At 41.5% G+C, this 15526-nt stretch overlaps 2 protein-coding genes across 2 annotated transcripts; both read right to left on the reverse strand.

The window, feature by feature from the left end:
• Positions 1-234: 234 nt before the first annotated feature.
• LOC135545211 (protein chibby homolog 1-like) lies at positions 235-741 on the reverse strand. The gene has a single exon (XM_064972838.1). It carries the CDS (start codon positions 739-741, stop codon positions 235-237), a length of 507 nt encoding a protein of 168 aa, XP_064828910.1.
• A 2122-nt stretch (positions 742-2863) lies between these two features.
• ltc4s (leukotriene C4 synthase) lies at positions 2864-14696 on the reverse strand. Its single transcript, XM_064973968.1, has 5 exons — positions 14594-14696; positions 14229-14328; positions 8594-8664; positions 6136-6217; positions 2864-5643 (listed from the first exon to the last, which is right to left on the reverse strand). Exons 1-5 carry the CDS (start codon positions 14649-14651, stop codon positions 5481-5483), a joined length of 474 nt encoding a protein of 157 aa, XP_064830040.1. The 5' UTR covers positions 14652-14696; the 3' UTR covers positions 2864-5480.
• Positions 14697-15526: the final 830 nt, after the last annotated feature.

A 15526-nucleotide genomic window follows, 5' to 3' on the forward strand; every position in this document is an offset into this window, starting at 1 on the left:
TCCACCACACACCCGAAAGCACTCAGCAGACAACTATGCATCAGCAGTGGTATAAAGCTGCCCTACCGCCAACACACTTGCTCTAGCACAGGATAGAATTGCCAGTCAAATACTTATCATTCAAAAAAAAAAAAACACCAAGTCCAATGAAACAGATGACAGTCAACCTCCATTTATTCGTCCAGCAGGAACCATTTCATCCATTTCACACAGTCCCACTGTTATCATACTCTTTTAGGACTTTATTTTAGTAGAACGTATCTTGAAGCTTGCCCTTTTCATCTGGGGTGTTTGTGGTACTGCTAGGCTGTCCTGGCTGCCCCCCTCCCCAGGATCAGAGCCCTGTAGCCGGGCTGTGGTCTCTGCCAGCATGTCCATCAGCAGTTCCACCCGGATCTTCAGGACATTATTCTCCTCCTGTAACTCCCGGTTCTTATTCTTCAGGCGGCGGATGCGGGTTCGGTCCCCTGCCTTTGGACGCCGGCCCTTGGCCCCTTGGGGCGTCTGCTGCAACAGCCACTGGCCCTCCTGGAAGATGAGGCTGTGGCCCCCCAGGGTGAGGGCCAGGGGGGCGTAATCGGGCCCCAGCTCGTTTTCACGGGAGTTGAAGTCAAGGTAGTAGAGTGAAGAAAGGGAGGCGTCGAGCCTGGCGGGTGGGAGTTTGGGGTTCCAGTTGCCTGGGGAGCGGAGGGCCGTCGACGGGGTCCCCAGTTTATCCCACATCTCTCTGAATATGGACATCTTGGGGCGGCGCTCTAGCTCATCTCGGGTTCCTGCGCCGTGTTTGCTCCTGCCCTGGTGAATCATTTAATACATTTGTCTGGGAATGTTTTACACTAATGCAGGCATGATGCATTGCACAACATTCATTTCGTGCACAAGAGAACTGAAAACAGTGTTTCCATAGTCCCTAAACATCTAGGACAGGGATAGCCAACATTCCTTTCGAGGGTGTGCATGCCTTTGCTCCAACCCTGCTTTAAAAACACCTGACCACACATTATGTACAGAATGTTGCATGAATTCACAAATGTAAAAAAAATAAAAATTCCTCCAAAAGGTTTGTATAAACAGTCAAACAGCCCCTCAATACATAAACTTGTGGTGTTCAGTTAAGAGTTCCCGCTCTGGGAAACATTCAAGTGAATGTAGAAGTTCAAGTCTTGGCAAGAGAAGCACCTCCTCTTCCATTCAGAGTGCAATCAACAACCAAGCCTTTTCTACCATCCTATTAAGGCCCCATGATGATAGGACCAGTACCTCTTCTAAACATCCACATAGTTTAGTTACATTTATTTCCTACAAAGAAAACCTGCACACCAAGTATCTTAAAGAGAGTTCGTCAGACCTGATCTGATTCAAGCTGGAGGCGTCACTACAGACCAGGGTTCGATCCCGGGCTGTGTCACAACCGGCTGTGATCAGGAATCCCATAGGGGTGGCGCACAATTGGCCCAGCGCCGTCAGGATTAGTGGATATGGGGAGGGGCTTCACTTAGCCCATGGCGCTCTAGCGACTCCTTGTGGCAAGCAGGGAGCCTGTAGACTGACCTCGTTGTCAGTTGAACAGGGTTAAGCGGGTGGGTTTTAAGAAGCGCGGTTTGGCGACTCATAATTCGGAGGAAGCTTGACACAACCTTCACCTCCCGAGCCCGTTGGGGAGTTGTAGCGGTGAGACAAGATCGAAGTTGGGGAAAGGATTTTTTTATTTTTTTATTAAAAAAATAAATAATACCACAGATGGAGATGTAGACTTAATCATAAACTTACCCACTCCTCCTGCCACTCCTCTCTGATGCTTTTCATGCTTCTCAAGGTGTTTAGCGCCTTGGGTTTGAGAAAAGAACTTAATAAATATGACTTATTATTCTGTTATGGTACGGAATCTTTGCACATCACCATAGCAACGGCATGGAAATGTTGGAGGACAATGACATTTAGAATCATTCCAGTGTACAGCAAGACTCTGGGATAGTAATAATCCTAAATTACATTTTGTATAATTATTTTCATAGCAATCTTAAAGTGCTTCAAAAAGGCAAAAAAAACAACCCAACAAGGAATACATCATGAGTAGCCTAGCTATAGCTAGGTCAAGCAAGAGAGGCCAAATCTTTGAGTGCATGCATCTTCCAAAGATGGAGGGACAGTTTATGGTTTGATCAGAGGAAGGATGATGGTTCAGCTACTGGACTTCTCCTTCACAATGTATGGCACCCTCTTGGTGCCATACAGCAGCTCTGGGCACCAGAAAGCTCACCCACACAGTACAGTGTCGTAGCCAGTCGTCCTCACTACGAGCCCTCTGCCTCAGCACTGCATCTTCCATTCCTCTCAAGATCAGGAACCAGCAGACAGGTCAAACGAAAAAGCTGGTCCAGTGTCGATGCATCATTTGAAAAAACAAACAATTAGCCAGCTTGCCAAGCCAAGAACAGGTGACCTGCCAGTCCAACTGCAAATATGTGGGTCAAAACCACCAGAAATAAGCAATATTTTTTTTAAATCCAAAAACAAGTCAAATTGAACAAACCCTTAGAAATAATTTAAAATGTCCATATTTACATGATAAATAAAGTAGTATTACTCCACTGTGACGTAGCAGACGTAGCAGAAGCTGCGTTGTATCCCCTCATATTAAATTGACCCCCCCCATCTCCAATTAAGTCTTTAAAAGGTACCATATGCTGTTCTCTCTGTGGTTGTCGTCTTTTCCTAAAACTAAAATCAGATTTTCCCCAAATGACAAACTGGTAAAACTGAAGGATTTGAGGAGCCCAAACACAGTAGTGTTCCATATGTGCATAGGTCTCAAATTATTTCAAATTTCTACACAACTTCAATACAAATAGAAAAACTAATGTTTAACATTCACAAAGTTAGCTGCTTTATTTATGAAGACACAATTTCAATACAAAGTAAATGAGTGCAAATGAACATCTCACCAAAGATTACATTCAAATAAAAATTTACAGATGCGCAGATATCAATTATCAACAGTAATCCAAATGATTTTTTTTTTTCTTGAGGTTTAACACTAAGATCCAGCACAGATCACTGGGCCATACAACATAAACTAAATCACCAATGGAAAACAGGGGATTCCAAAAACCATTTCACACAATATACTTGTGATGTCATTAAAGGCCCAGTGCAATCAAAAATCTGTTTTCCCTGTGTTTTATATCATATTGTTCAAAAGCTGATTAAACTTGTGAAAAAATGAATCAGTGTTATTTCCTGATTGTATTTTCAACAAGCAACTATCTACACAGGACCTTCTAATCAGCCTGTTTGAACAGGCTTTAGCTTGGGCTTGACATCACCAGGCAAATAGTTGGTTAATAGACCAAAAACAGCGTTCCTAACCTCACTGCTAATAATAGCGACATTAAATTCTCCTCCCCACTAAGACCACTCCAAGTTACTCGTAGCAAAATTCTTGCTAGAAAAATACAGTTTAGCTAAAAAGCTATTTTGGTCAATTTTAATGAAAAACTATTGCATTATATGGGGCGGCAGGGTAGCCTAGTGGTTAGAGCGTTGGACTAGTAAAGGTTGCAAGTTCGAATCCCCAAGCTGACAAGGTACAATTCTGTCGTTCTGCCCCTGAACAGGCAGTTAACCCACTGTTCCAAGGCCGCCATTGAAAATAAGAATTTGTTCTTAACTGACTTGCCTAGGAAAATAAAGGTCAAATTAAAATTACTGTAAGGTACTCATGTGTTACGCAGATATTTTTGATATTGATATAGAAACAGCTGCATTGGGCCTTCCAGCTCTCAAAGGCACTTGCCCATTGGCCAAAAACAGGTCATGTTTACCTTACCCAAAATAAAATGGTCAGTTAACATGCACAGAATTTGGCCCATTTAATCGTTAAAATGTATAGTATATTTCTTTAGGTGAGATGGCATTTTAGATCCAGATAATGACATCAGAATTGAATTATTCTGACCAATGACCAGTCATCTTTTATTTGCATGTGTATCCTCCTACTTTGAATGGGTACGTGGGGTAGGATAGAGAAAGTCTAGACCAGGGATGGGCAACTTCAATGGGGGTGAGGGCCACAAAAAATCTGAACTCATCAAGGGAGGCCATAGTGGCTCGTGGGTCTGCATACCCAGACATGCAGTCAGAGCAGGCCCTAGCCTTTGAGGCCCTAAGCAAAATTTGCAGTTTTAAAGCAAGTTTGCTGAAAATCTCCATATTTTGCAATAGAGTGGAGAGAAATGTTTGGTAATTCAACCATGATTACTGCAAGTTTAGATCGCAACAATCTTTTCTTTGGTCTTTGGAAATTGGTCCGTGGGCCTACAAAGGGAGGGCTGGGGCACCAGTTGCCCATCCCTGGTCTAGATGATTCGAGCCACCAATAAGGGCTGAGTATGTAAATATCTTTACATTTTTATCAACACACCCACAATATCAGACTGAACATTTCAATGGCAAAAGGAGGCCCTGGGAAATAAATAAAAAAACAGATTCAGACATAGCGATTTCAAAATACAATAAGCATGGGGCTTTAACATTGTTTGGATGCATCAGCACACATACGACAGTCTAACCACTTTTTTTCAGTTAAAAAAATTGCATGCTAATTTTACAAGGACATGTGGATCATTTATATACTTTTAACCTTCTACAGTAGCCTAATAGTAGACAAGTGAAGTAAGATTACATTTTATTATTTGGCAATAATGATAGCAAGGGAGTTGCGTTTTCCACAAGCCTTTTTCTTCTGGCAAATTAATGCCACTAAACACACGGGCTAGCTAGCACACTAGTCAGACAGCACACTGGACAACTAAATAAAATGCTTAGGCCTATATTCTGTCTAAATTGAAAAACACTTAGGCCTACTGGAGTTGCAAGGTGGTTTGCTAAATGAAGGATGACAAGCGCAATTTGAGCTGCGACTCACGCTACCCAAACAGGTGCTTCTTTCAAATCAATATCACTGTTCGCTTAATAGTAGGAGTAATCCGCTTAATAGTATGAGATGAGACATACAGTTAACAGCATTAGAAAGCTTAAATGTTACCCTTCTTAACCATTAGATACCCACATTTGGCAGGTGTTTTCTTTTGGATGTGTTTGATATGAGCTATCACTTGGAATGCAGGTTTTTGGAAAAGACGAAACTAACTTTACTAATTAATGGATAGGCCTACCCTGTTTGTTTTCATCAAAAAAATGTTTTTGTTCCATATTTCAGTCTGAAACATGCCTTGGTTTAGGGGGACTGTAACCTCAATCTAAATGGCACACAAGCAGTTCGTAAAACAGCCTACGATAGGCCGAGACCGGACACTTCTATTATTTCAAACCTGCAGCTCAAGGTTGGAACACATCTTTCCCTACTTCAATCAACCATTCCATTTAGTTGTCTTGATTTGGCAATGAAGGTAGCTTGTCTACAGTTGTTAGTGTATCCCATCATCTCTCCTTTAAGCTCTTCTCCTCCTGCTCATCCCTTATAGTCCCCCACCCTCTTCCTCAGTCAGGTCGAGGACAGAGCTGGCGAGCTGCTTCAGGTCCAGATCCAGGTAGAACCGACACATAGAACCCAGAATCCCCAGGACGGAGAACCCGATCAGAACCCACAGAACCTTGGCACTGAAATACAGAGGGGCTAGTCTGGGAAGAGCAAGAAAGAGAAAATAAAATTATCAGCAACGCATTGCATAAAAAAGAAACAATGACTATTGATATTGTTGGTTTGGAGTATATTGACTAAACGCAACCAAATTAATTTGTACAGAACACAAGATTCAACTTTTCTAAAAAAAAAAAAAAAAATCCTATGGGACAGATACAGGGAAAGTGACAGTTGAGAAAATGTTCAAGCCTCCAGATAATAGAAGACAGACCACCCCATTTTGACAACTCTGCAAAAAGAAGGCTCTGGTATCCACATGTAAAAGGCACCTGCTGCTATTTATTATGAGGGAACAATGATTCTGACCCTATACTTCAAAATGAAATCACTCCTTACTCTCTTTCTTGAGAATCAATCATCTAATACTCCAGACATGTAATGCCAAGGAACATAACGATGATCTGCAATGCCAAGAAATGAGGCATAATTATAGGAACAGGCCCCGAGGGACAAACCGATAGGTCCATTACCGTCCATGTGCCGATTTAGCATAACCCCTGAAGTACTGGTAGCGCCCGTACAGGTATAGGAGTCCACATAGTGCTGACAGACCTAGGTGATAAAGAGAAAAATATCATAATTTGGCAATTAAAAGGGAAATCTGGGAATTAAACAACAAAGTGGTCACTCAGCCACTTCTTTCAGTAAACAGCTGAGGGATGGGGGCAGGAGAAACCACTCTCAAATTCATATATGGAGCTATGGATGCAAGGACTGACCATCCATGATATAAAAAGAACAGTTTTAATCATATTTTGTGGCTTTACAGTGTTTGATAACAATTACATACTTCAAACAATGGAGTAAAACAAGCTTATATTATTGGGTTGTGATGAAGTGAGACAGTTGAACTAAGCTCATGAGACATTTGTAAGTTATACTCTTCAAGAATCAACGGCTATGTATCGGTTATATTTGTATTCCAAGTCAATAGACCGTGCCTGTCAGAGATCGGCAGTATTTCTGTTACATGTATTTGAAATACATATTTAATGGCTTTTGAAATGTAATTTTTGTTAATGGCCTGAACTAGAATCCAATGTATTTCGTAACAAGATTAGTATATTTTCAAAATAGTTTTCTATAACCATTTTTTACAGCGGCTCACAATTGTGGCGTCCTGGCATCGGTATCAGAAGTCTAATTGCACTATGGTGTGATAAGGGTGTCTGCTAAATGACCAAAACGTAAATGTTAAAATGAACACCTGCAAAGCATGTTCAGTATTACTCTCATTAGCTCCACCCCCAAAACAAAGGCCAATAATAAATACCCAGTGTGCTTTGCAATTGTTCATTTTTACATGTACAGTTTGTTCATTTAGCAGACACTCTTATCCAGAGCGACTTAGTCAGTTTAGGTTGATAAACAACCAAATATCAGTTATTAATAGCAAGTCATTTCCCCCCCGCCCCATTACTGAGAATGTTGTTGCAGTGAAGGCATGTTATAAAATGCTTGAATATACAAAATACCTGTATTTCATCTAGATCCAATACAAAATTATTTAGCTTTTTATTTTTGATACATTGGTACCATTAGAGTATCTTGTAAAAACATATATTTATATACACTGCTCAAAAAAATAAAGGGAACACTTAAACACAATGTAACTCCAAGTCAATCACACTTGTGAAATCAAACTGTCCACTTAGGAAGCAACACTGTGACAATAAATTGCACATGCTGTTGTGCAAATGGAATAGACAACAGGTGAAAATTATAGGCAATGAGCAAGACACCCCCTATAAAGGAGTGGTTCTGCAGGTGGTGACCACAGACCACTTCTCAGTTCCTATGCTTCCTGGCTGATGTTTTGGTCACTTTTGAATGCTGGCGGTGCTTTCACTCTAGTGGTAGCATGAGACGGAGTCTACAACCCACACAAGTGGCTCAGGTAATTCGCCACTGGCACCCTGTGCTCTTCACAGATGAAAGCAGGTTCACACTGAGCACGTGACAGACGTGACAGTCTGGAGACGCCGTGGAGAACGTTCTGCTGCCTGCAACATCCTCCAGCATGACCGGTTTGGCGGTGGGTCAGTCATGGTGTGGGGTGGCATTTCTTTGGGGGGCCACACAGCCCTCCACGTGCTCGCCAGAGGTAGCCTGACTGCCATTTGGTACAGAGATGACATCCTCAGACCCCTTGTGAGACCATATGCTGGTGCAGTTGGCCCTGGGTTCCTCCAAACGCAAGACAATGCTAGACCTCATGTGGCTGGAGTGTGTCAGCAGTTCCTGCAAGAGGAAGGCATTGATGCTATGGACTGGCCCGCCCGTTCCCCAGACCTGAATCTAGTTGAGCACATCTGGGACATCATGTCTCGCTCCATCCACCAACGCCACGTTGCACCACAGACTGTCCGGGAGTTGGCGGATGCTCTAGTCCAGGTCTGGGAGGAGATCCCTCAGGAGACCATCCGCCGCCTCATCAGGAGCATGCCCAGGCGTTGTAGGGAGGTCATACAGGCACATGGAGGCCACACACACTACCGAGCCTCATTTTGACTTGTTTTAAAGGACATTACATCAAAGTTGGATCAGCCTGTAGTGTGGTTTTCCACTTTAATTTTGAGTGTGACTCCAAATCCAGACCTCCATGGGTTGATAATTTGATTTCCATTGATAATTTGTGAGATTTTGTTGTCAGCACATTCAACTATGTAAAGAAAAAAGTATTTCATAAGAATATTTCATTCATATCTAGGATGTGTTATTTAGGTGTTCCCTTTATTTTTTTGAGCAGTGTATCTTTTGCCCATCTCTGCCTGTCGTCAAACATAAAATCTTCTTTTCACTTCCTCAATGGTAGTCAATTTGACTCAAAGAGGAAGTCACTATAAAAACATTCAGTGAAATTGTCAGAAAAGGCATGGGGCTCTGTGGGTGCACTGAAGCAGCAGAGAATTTATTTTGGGTGCCTACCTTGGCTGAAGAAGAGTCCAGACACCCATAGGATGATGATGAAGATAGGGAAATATTCAGAGCAGTTGGCTCTAAAGAAAAACACAAATCCATCCAAGAATCATTGAAAAATACATAGCAAGCACATATGGGCAATTCTACAAATGCGGCAGCTTTTAGGCAAACATTAAATCCATTTTTCTTGACCGAGGTGGCAAATGCAGTTGCTTTTGGGCATGCCATTTCTGATTATAACATTTTTTCCTGACCAAATGATCTTGTAATGTATTTGGATAAATATTCCTGGGTTCAAACAGACAGTTGCAAGTCAAATTCAAGGACTTTCAAGTACTAATATGTATTTTCAAGGACCATCAAGTTGTAATAGCTCCTCTCATGTAATAGTTTCTAGTCGCCACCAGATGGCATTATATCGCCACAACCTCATGATTATTATTTTTTACTATTCATTATCACATTACAAGTTCTACTCAACAATGCGTGTTTCACTACTTGTTTACTACATACATGATGTTAAGTCAGTATTGATGTTGACTGATTTGCTTATATGAACTGTAAACAGTAAAATCTTTGAAATTGTTGCATGTTGCGTTTATTTTTTCAGTGTACATGAAATTGTCTTTATTTCACACGACATTTTAGGTCCCACAGGCTGTCCCAACATGTCATTAAAATGAATTACCGACAGCGTGAAGGGCCCTCTAAAATGATGCATTCTATACCCATTTGAAGAGAAACAAGTTCATGTGTTTGATAAAATAAAATATTCTCTCAGGGAACCCTATTTAAATTTTAGGGGACCCCACATGGGACCCATTCTGTTAAAAGTCCCCAAAGCGCACACTTTCCTGGGTCACTCGTCTTCAGTTCGCTGCAGCGAGCGACTGGAACAAACACTCAAAACAGTTTGATCTCAATCTCTTCATTCCGACTCAACCATGGGCACTGACAATTGTGGCGGCTTCGCGTTATGTATTGTCTCTACCTTCTTGCCCTTTGCTGTTGTCGGTGCCAAATAATGTCTTAGGTCTCCATGTAGTGTTGTCTCTTGTCGTGATGTGTGTTTTGTCCTGTATTTTTAATCTCAGCCCCTGTCCCCGCAAGAGGCCTTTTGGTAGGCCGTCATTGTAAATACAAATGTGTTCTTAACTGACTTGCCAAGTTAAATAAAACCACTGTACAACTAACCTCTCTCCCTGCTTGCTTCAATGCTTCCTCTGTCTCATTTTCCTCCATTGCAGCCCGACTCACCACTGTCTCACTACTCGCTAGAAAAAAATGTGTTTTGTTACGACAATGTATAGCCCAACTTTTGATTATAGCTAGCGAACTTAATTTCAGTCAACCGCTCCTGCTGAGGCCAGGCACCGTTCAACGTTAGCTTCCAACTGCATCCTTCTAACCAGCTAGTCATAGCCAGGTAACGTTCGCTTGCGAGGTAACAGCCAGAGTCCTTGAGCTACCTAACTAGGTAGACTGACTAGAGTGTTGTACACTCATTTTCCGAGAGTCAATGCTTTTATTTGGGGGAAGTATGTTGACACGGCAAGAGTCGGGCGAGGTTAAAAACATTCCCACTGTCAGCAGCGTCTCACTGCTACTTTCCCACACTGGTCTGGAATAAGGTAGTTATTTTTAACATCCGTTTATGTCGTGGGCGGAATTTCCCGTTGGGCAGAGTAGTGAATGAATGCGACGCTAACAAGGAAAATCCGGGGGAGCAGGCTTACTTAAAAAAATTGAACCTTTATTTAGGCAAGTCAGTTAAAGAACACATTCTTATTTACAATGACGGCCTACATAACGAGCATAGATGGCTCTACTCGTTTGCAGAGCTAGCTGTACAATGTTTGTCAGATCAAGAAGGCTTCTGAGCGTTGATCAAAGCTGGGAACGCAATAAGTGGGTAAATGATAATTAACAAAATAAAAAAGGTGTGTAAACGGCGTTTACCCTCTACTACATCACTGGCTGAGTCTGGCAAATACCATGGTCATGGGTGCACCTCAGCCACGCTCAAAGTCCTAAACGACATAACCGCCATCGATAAGAGACAATACTGTGCAGCTGTATTCATTGACCTGGCCAAGGCTTTCGAGACTGTCAATAGCCACATTCTTATCAGCAGACTCAACAGCCATTGTTTCTCAAATGACTGCCTCGCCTGGTTCACCAACTACTTCTCAGACAGAGTTCAGTATGTCAAATCGGTGGGTCTGTTGTCTGGACCTCTGGCAGTCTATGGGGTGCCACAGGGTTCAATTCTCAGACAGACTATTTTCTCTGTACACATCAACAATTTCGCTCTAGCTGCTAGTGATTCTGTGATCCACATCTACGCAGACGACACCATTCTGTATACTTCTGGCCTTTCTTTGGACACTTAATAACCTTAATAACTAACCTCCAGACGAGCTTCAATGCCATACAACTCTCCTTCCATGGCCTCTAAATGCTCTTAAATGCAAGTAAAACTAAATGCATGCTTTTCAACCAATCGCTGCCCGCACCTGTCCGCATCACAACTCTGGACGGTTCTGACGTAGAATATGTGGACAACTACAAATACCTAGGTGTCTGGTTAGACTGTAAACTTTCCTTCCAGACTCACATTAAACATCACCAATCCAAAATTAAATCTAGAATCGGCTTCCGATTTCACAACAAAGCATCCTTCACTCATGCTGCCAAACACACCCTTGTAAAACTGACTATCCTGCCAATCCTAGACTTTGGCAATGTCATTTACAAAATAGCCTCCAACACTCTACTCAGCAAATTGGATCACAGTGCCATACGCTTTGCCACCAAAGCCCCATATACTACCCACCACTGCCACCTGTATGCCCTCGTTGGCTGGCCCTCGCTTAATATTCGTCACCAAACCCACTGGCTCCAGGTCATCTATAAGTCTTTGCTAGGTAAAGCCCCGTCTTAAATGAGAACTTGTTCTCAACTAGCCTACCTGGTTAAATAAAGATTTAATAAAATAAATAAAAAAAGTAAAAATAAATATTCTGCCAGGCAGACTTAAATCTATATTTTACAAAAATATAAACGCAACCAGAACAATTAACGGTTTGACAGAGTTATGGTTCATAAGGAAATCAGTCAATTGAAATAAATGTATTAGGCCCAAATCTATGGATTTCACATGACTTGGTAGTGCCTGGGAGGGCATAGGCCCACCCATTTGGGAGCCCGGCCAATCAGAATTGGTTATTCCCCACAAAATGGCTTTATGCCTCCCAGGTGGCGCAGTGTTCTAAGGCACTACATCGCAGTGCTAGCTGTGCTACCAGAGACTCTGGGTTTGAGCCCAGGCTCTGTCGCAGCCGGCCGCGACCGGGAGGTCCATGGGGCGACACACAATTAGCCTAGCGTCGTCTGGGTCAGGGAGGGTTTATGTTAGAGTAACTATGATTAAATCCTCTGGAAACAGCTCTAGTGGACATTCCTGCAGTCAGCATGACAATTGCACATTCCTTCAAAGCGTGAGACATCTGTGGCATTGTGTGGACTTTTACTGTCCCCAGCACAAGTTAATTACAATTCAGCAATTAAACACTGGAGTGATAGATGTGCAGAAGATGAATGTGCAAGTAGATACTGGGGTGCAAAGGAGCAAACATTTTTTAAATAAATGATCATGCTGTTTAAATCAGTTTCTTGATATGCCACACCTGTCAGGTGGATGGATTATCTTGGCAAAGGAGAAATGCTCACTAACAGGGATGAAAAACAAATTTCAAGTACCAACTTCAGAAAATGTCAGATTTTCAAGGTATTCCAGTACTTGAATTTCAGAGTGCCAAATTCAAGTACTTTCAGAACCTGAAAACACCTTTGACTAAATATGTGTGTAGTTTTAGTCAAGAATTAGAACAAGGACTTTCTGTTCCTTGTTAGAAACAAATGGAGCTATCGTCAGACTGGCTGGAATACTGTGTTCCTTACAGGACATTCTGTCCCCACTCAGGGAGGGAGAGACCTTGGGCTTGTAGTAGATTGTTTAACAGGTGGCAGACAGTGTGAGAAGACTTGTGAACTATGTTGCCATTGTATCTGAGGGACATTTCAGATGAAATGTGAGGTATATAGACAAATGTACCGGAAATGATAAGGAGAGCTCTCGAGAATAAACGTCACTGACTATTTTTGACTGGTCTGTTTCATTTCCCCCAGAACCTTACAAACTCTGGGTACAGACTGAGTATTTTAATTGAAGTTCAGTTCATGAACCCTGAGAACTTAATTCTGCTAACAGTTAATATTCAAGCACTCTTTTTGGTTGGTTCAATTCCAATGACCATAAAGGGGTTGTTATTGGCCCCGCTTGCAGACACGGGGAGATCATGAACGTCAGATCTAACCAGTATGAAAATGTAATGCAAGGGGTAGGAGTGTGGTATATGGCACGTCGCAACGCAGAGTGCCTGGACACAGCCCTGAGCCGTGGTATATTGGTCATATACCACAAACCTCCCTGAGATGCCTTATTGCTATTATAAACTGGTTACCAATGTAATTACAGAAGTAAAAATGTATCTTCTCTCATACCTGTGGTATATGGTCTGATATACCATGGCTGTCAGCCAATCAGCATTCAAGGCCTCTGACCATCCAGTTTATAAACATGAAATAAAAATAGTAATTCTGCTCATAGATTACATTTACATTTAAGTCATTTGGCAGACGCTCTTATCCAGAGCGACTTACAAATTGGTTACCTCAATTAGCCACGAAATCCCTCATTTGAAAGACTGTTTTTCTAACCTTTTTCCCCCTACATGGGCCAGCCCCCAAGCAAATAAGAGTTCTGAGCTTCGGGCCCTCTCCATTTGAGTGGCAGCGAGTAAGGTTGCACACACAGCAGAGCGAGAGGCGGGGCAATGACATGGTACACATGTATGATGTCGTACACTATTTTCGGGTACCACTTTTGGCTCATGAGCGCTACTTTCATAACTACTGGGTATAAAAGTACACACATACCTTAATTATGAATGTGCTGTGTTTAAGCAACAGTATCGACTTATTGATGAATACTAATAAATATTTTCCGTTTCTGGAAAAAAAGTTCAAGGGGTAAGTCACGTTCTGAAAACTGTATTCTATTTGAATAGTTTTACAATGTGTACACGTTTCCTGTACATTCCTGATTTATACATGTGGGTATATGTACCTGTTAGGGACTGAGGGGCTTTCTGGGATGTGGCATATGATTGCTGTATATAAATAAGTGTTAGCTAGCATGCACCGATGTAATAGTCACATAAACTCACTGCTAACACGATTGTTATCATGCCACAGATTTGACCATCGACAGCCATCAACATCATTAAGCCCTGCACAACTAACGTGCTGATTCCTATTTAATCACAGATAATAACGCTAAACTGGGACAACTGGCTGGGGTGATTTCTTTGAACTAATAAACAACTCAAGGAGAGCACGATTAACATCGGGTGCATCTGCATGTCACCCGCTAAGTACTGGGGGACATTTATCAAGTGTCATCAATTTCTGAGTGCAGGTGAAGGACAACTTAATACTAAAATTATATTTGGGGAAATTAAGTAATGAAATCGGTATTAATTGCAGACATTTGTCATTTCAGATCTAGCAGACGTACTGAGCTCTGAAGACTCTCTCAAACTCTGGAGGCCCTGAGGTGCTGGGTGGAGAGACAGAGTACTTGCGTCTGGCGTAAATCACCTGTAGAGAGAAGTAAGCTACAACAAAAACACACGTCACAAAATCCATGCTATAAAAATCTGAAAAATAGTTTCCCCACACACTTCTTGACAAGGAAATTGTACCAACACTCAAAGAATCAGATCTTTTGATAAGAAATGCATTTTTTTGCCACAGGTTAACATTTACAATGTTACATACATTGTAATACAAGTTCACTTAATTACTAGAACTATGATAATGACCACAGGTTTATCATAAAGGCACTGCACTTTTTATAGAAAGAAAATATGATCAACTTACCTTGCTCTAACACGCCCAACACCGTTACTCCTGCAATGAGCACTACCTGATCCAGCATGTCTTCGAGCTAAAAGTGCCTCTCCTTTCAACCTGGTGTTCAGATGCAAACTGTTTCTCTGACTGAGTAGACCATTAGGCGTCAACTCAGGGGAGAGGCGGCAACTTCCTGATTTGAGTTGCCTTTATCATTAGGGTCATTTATTATCTAATGGGATGCTTCTGTTAACATAATGAACATTTAGTTATCAGATGTAAGAAAGTAATGTAAGAAAGTAATTATATATTTTTAACTTCACTTTAGTCAGACATTTCTTGGTTGTTGTGCTTAAGTACACCCAGAATCCACCCTTCAAGTGGGATCAAGATCATCCTGAATTTCAGCTTCAAAACTATCCTAATCAGTACCTTAAGTTTTGAAAAATGCAAAGGTCAGATTAGACTACCAAATATGAATTCCTATCCAGGGGATCAGCATCTCATTTTTACATTTTGAAAAACCCAATTCTAACAATTAATCCTAACCTATTGCCAAAATCCAAATCCGTTAACTTTTGAAAAATAGGACGCCCATGGTAGCCATATATGATTGAATTGCATGTTGTGCAAGTGCAATGGACCAGGAGCAGGCTGTTTCATGAGTCCACATACAGTGCATTCGGAAAGTATTCAGACCCTTTGACCTGTTCCACTTTGTTACCGCCTTATTCTAAAATTGATTAATTAAAAATCCTCAATCTACACACAATACCCCATAATAAACAAAGCGAAATTAAGTTATTGCAAATGTATTAAAGTAAAAATAGAATAAAATAGAATAAATAGAATAATAATAATACCTTATTTACATAAGTATTCAGACCCTTTGCTATGAGACTCGAAATTGAGCTCAGATGCATCCTGTTTACATTGATCATCCTTGAGATGTTTCTACAA

This window comes from Oncorhynchus masou, chromosome 9, assembly GCF_036934945.1.
Source record: "Oncorhynchus masou masou isolate Uvic2021 chromosome 9, UVic_Omas_1.1, whole genome shotgun sequence".
Taxonomy (NCBI): Eukaryota; Metazoa; Chordata; class Actinopteri; order Salmoniformes; family Salmonidae; genus Oncorhynchus; species Oncorhynchus masou.

What these genes read in the sequence shown, in the direction of transcription:
- LOC135545211 (XM_064972838.1), bottom strand. Translation starts at nt 741, where the DNA reads ATGTCCATATTCAGAGAGATGTGGGATAAACTGGGGACCCCGTCGACG.
- ltc4s (XM_064973968.1), bottom strand. Translation starts at nt 14,651, where the DNA reads ATGCTGGATCAGGTAGTGCTCATTGCAGGAGTAACGGTGTTGGGCGTG. An exon ending in GAGAGAGTCTTCAGAGCTCA is followed by an intron (nt 8,665 to 14,228) that starts GTACGTCTGCTA and finishes GTTTTTCTTTAG; the next exon opens with AGCCAACTGCTCTGAATATT. An exon ending in TGGACTCTTCTTCAGCCAAG is followed by an intron (nt 6,218 to 8,593) that starts GTAGGCACCCAA and finishes TTTATCACCTAG; the next exon opens with GTCTGTCAGCACTATGTGGA.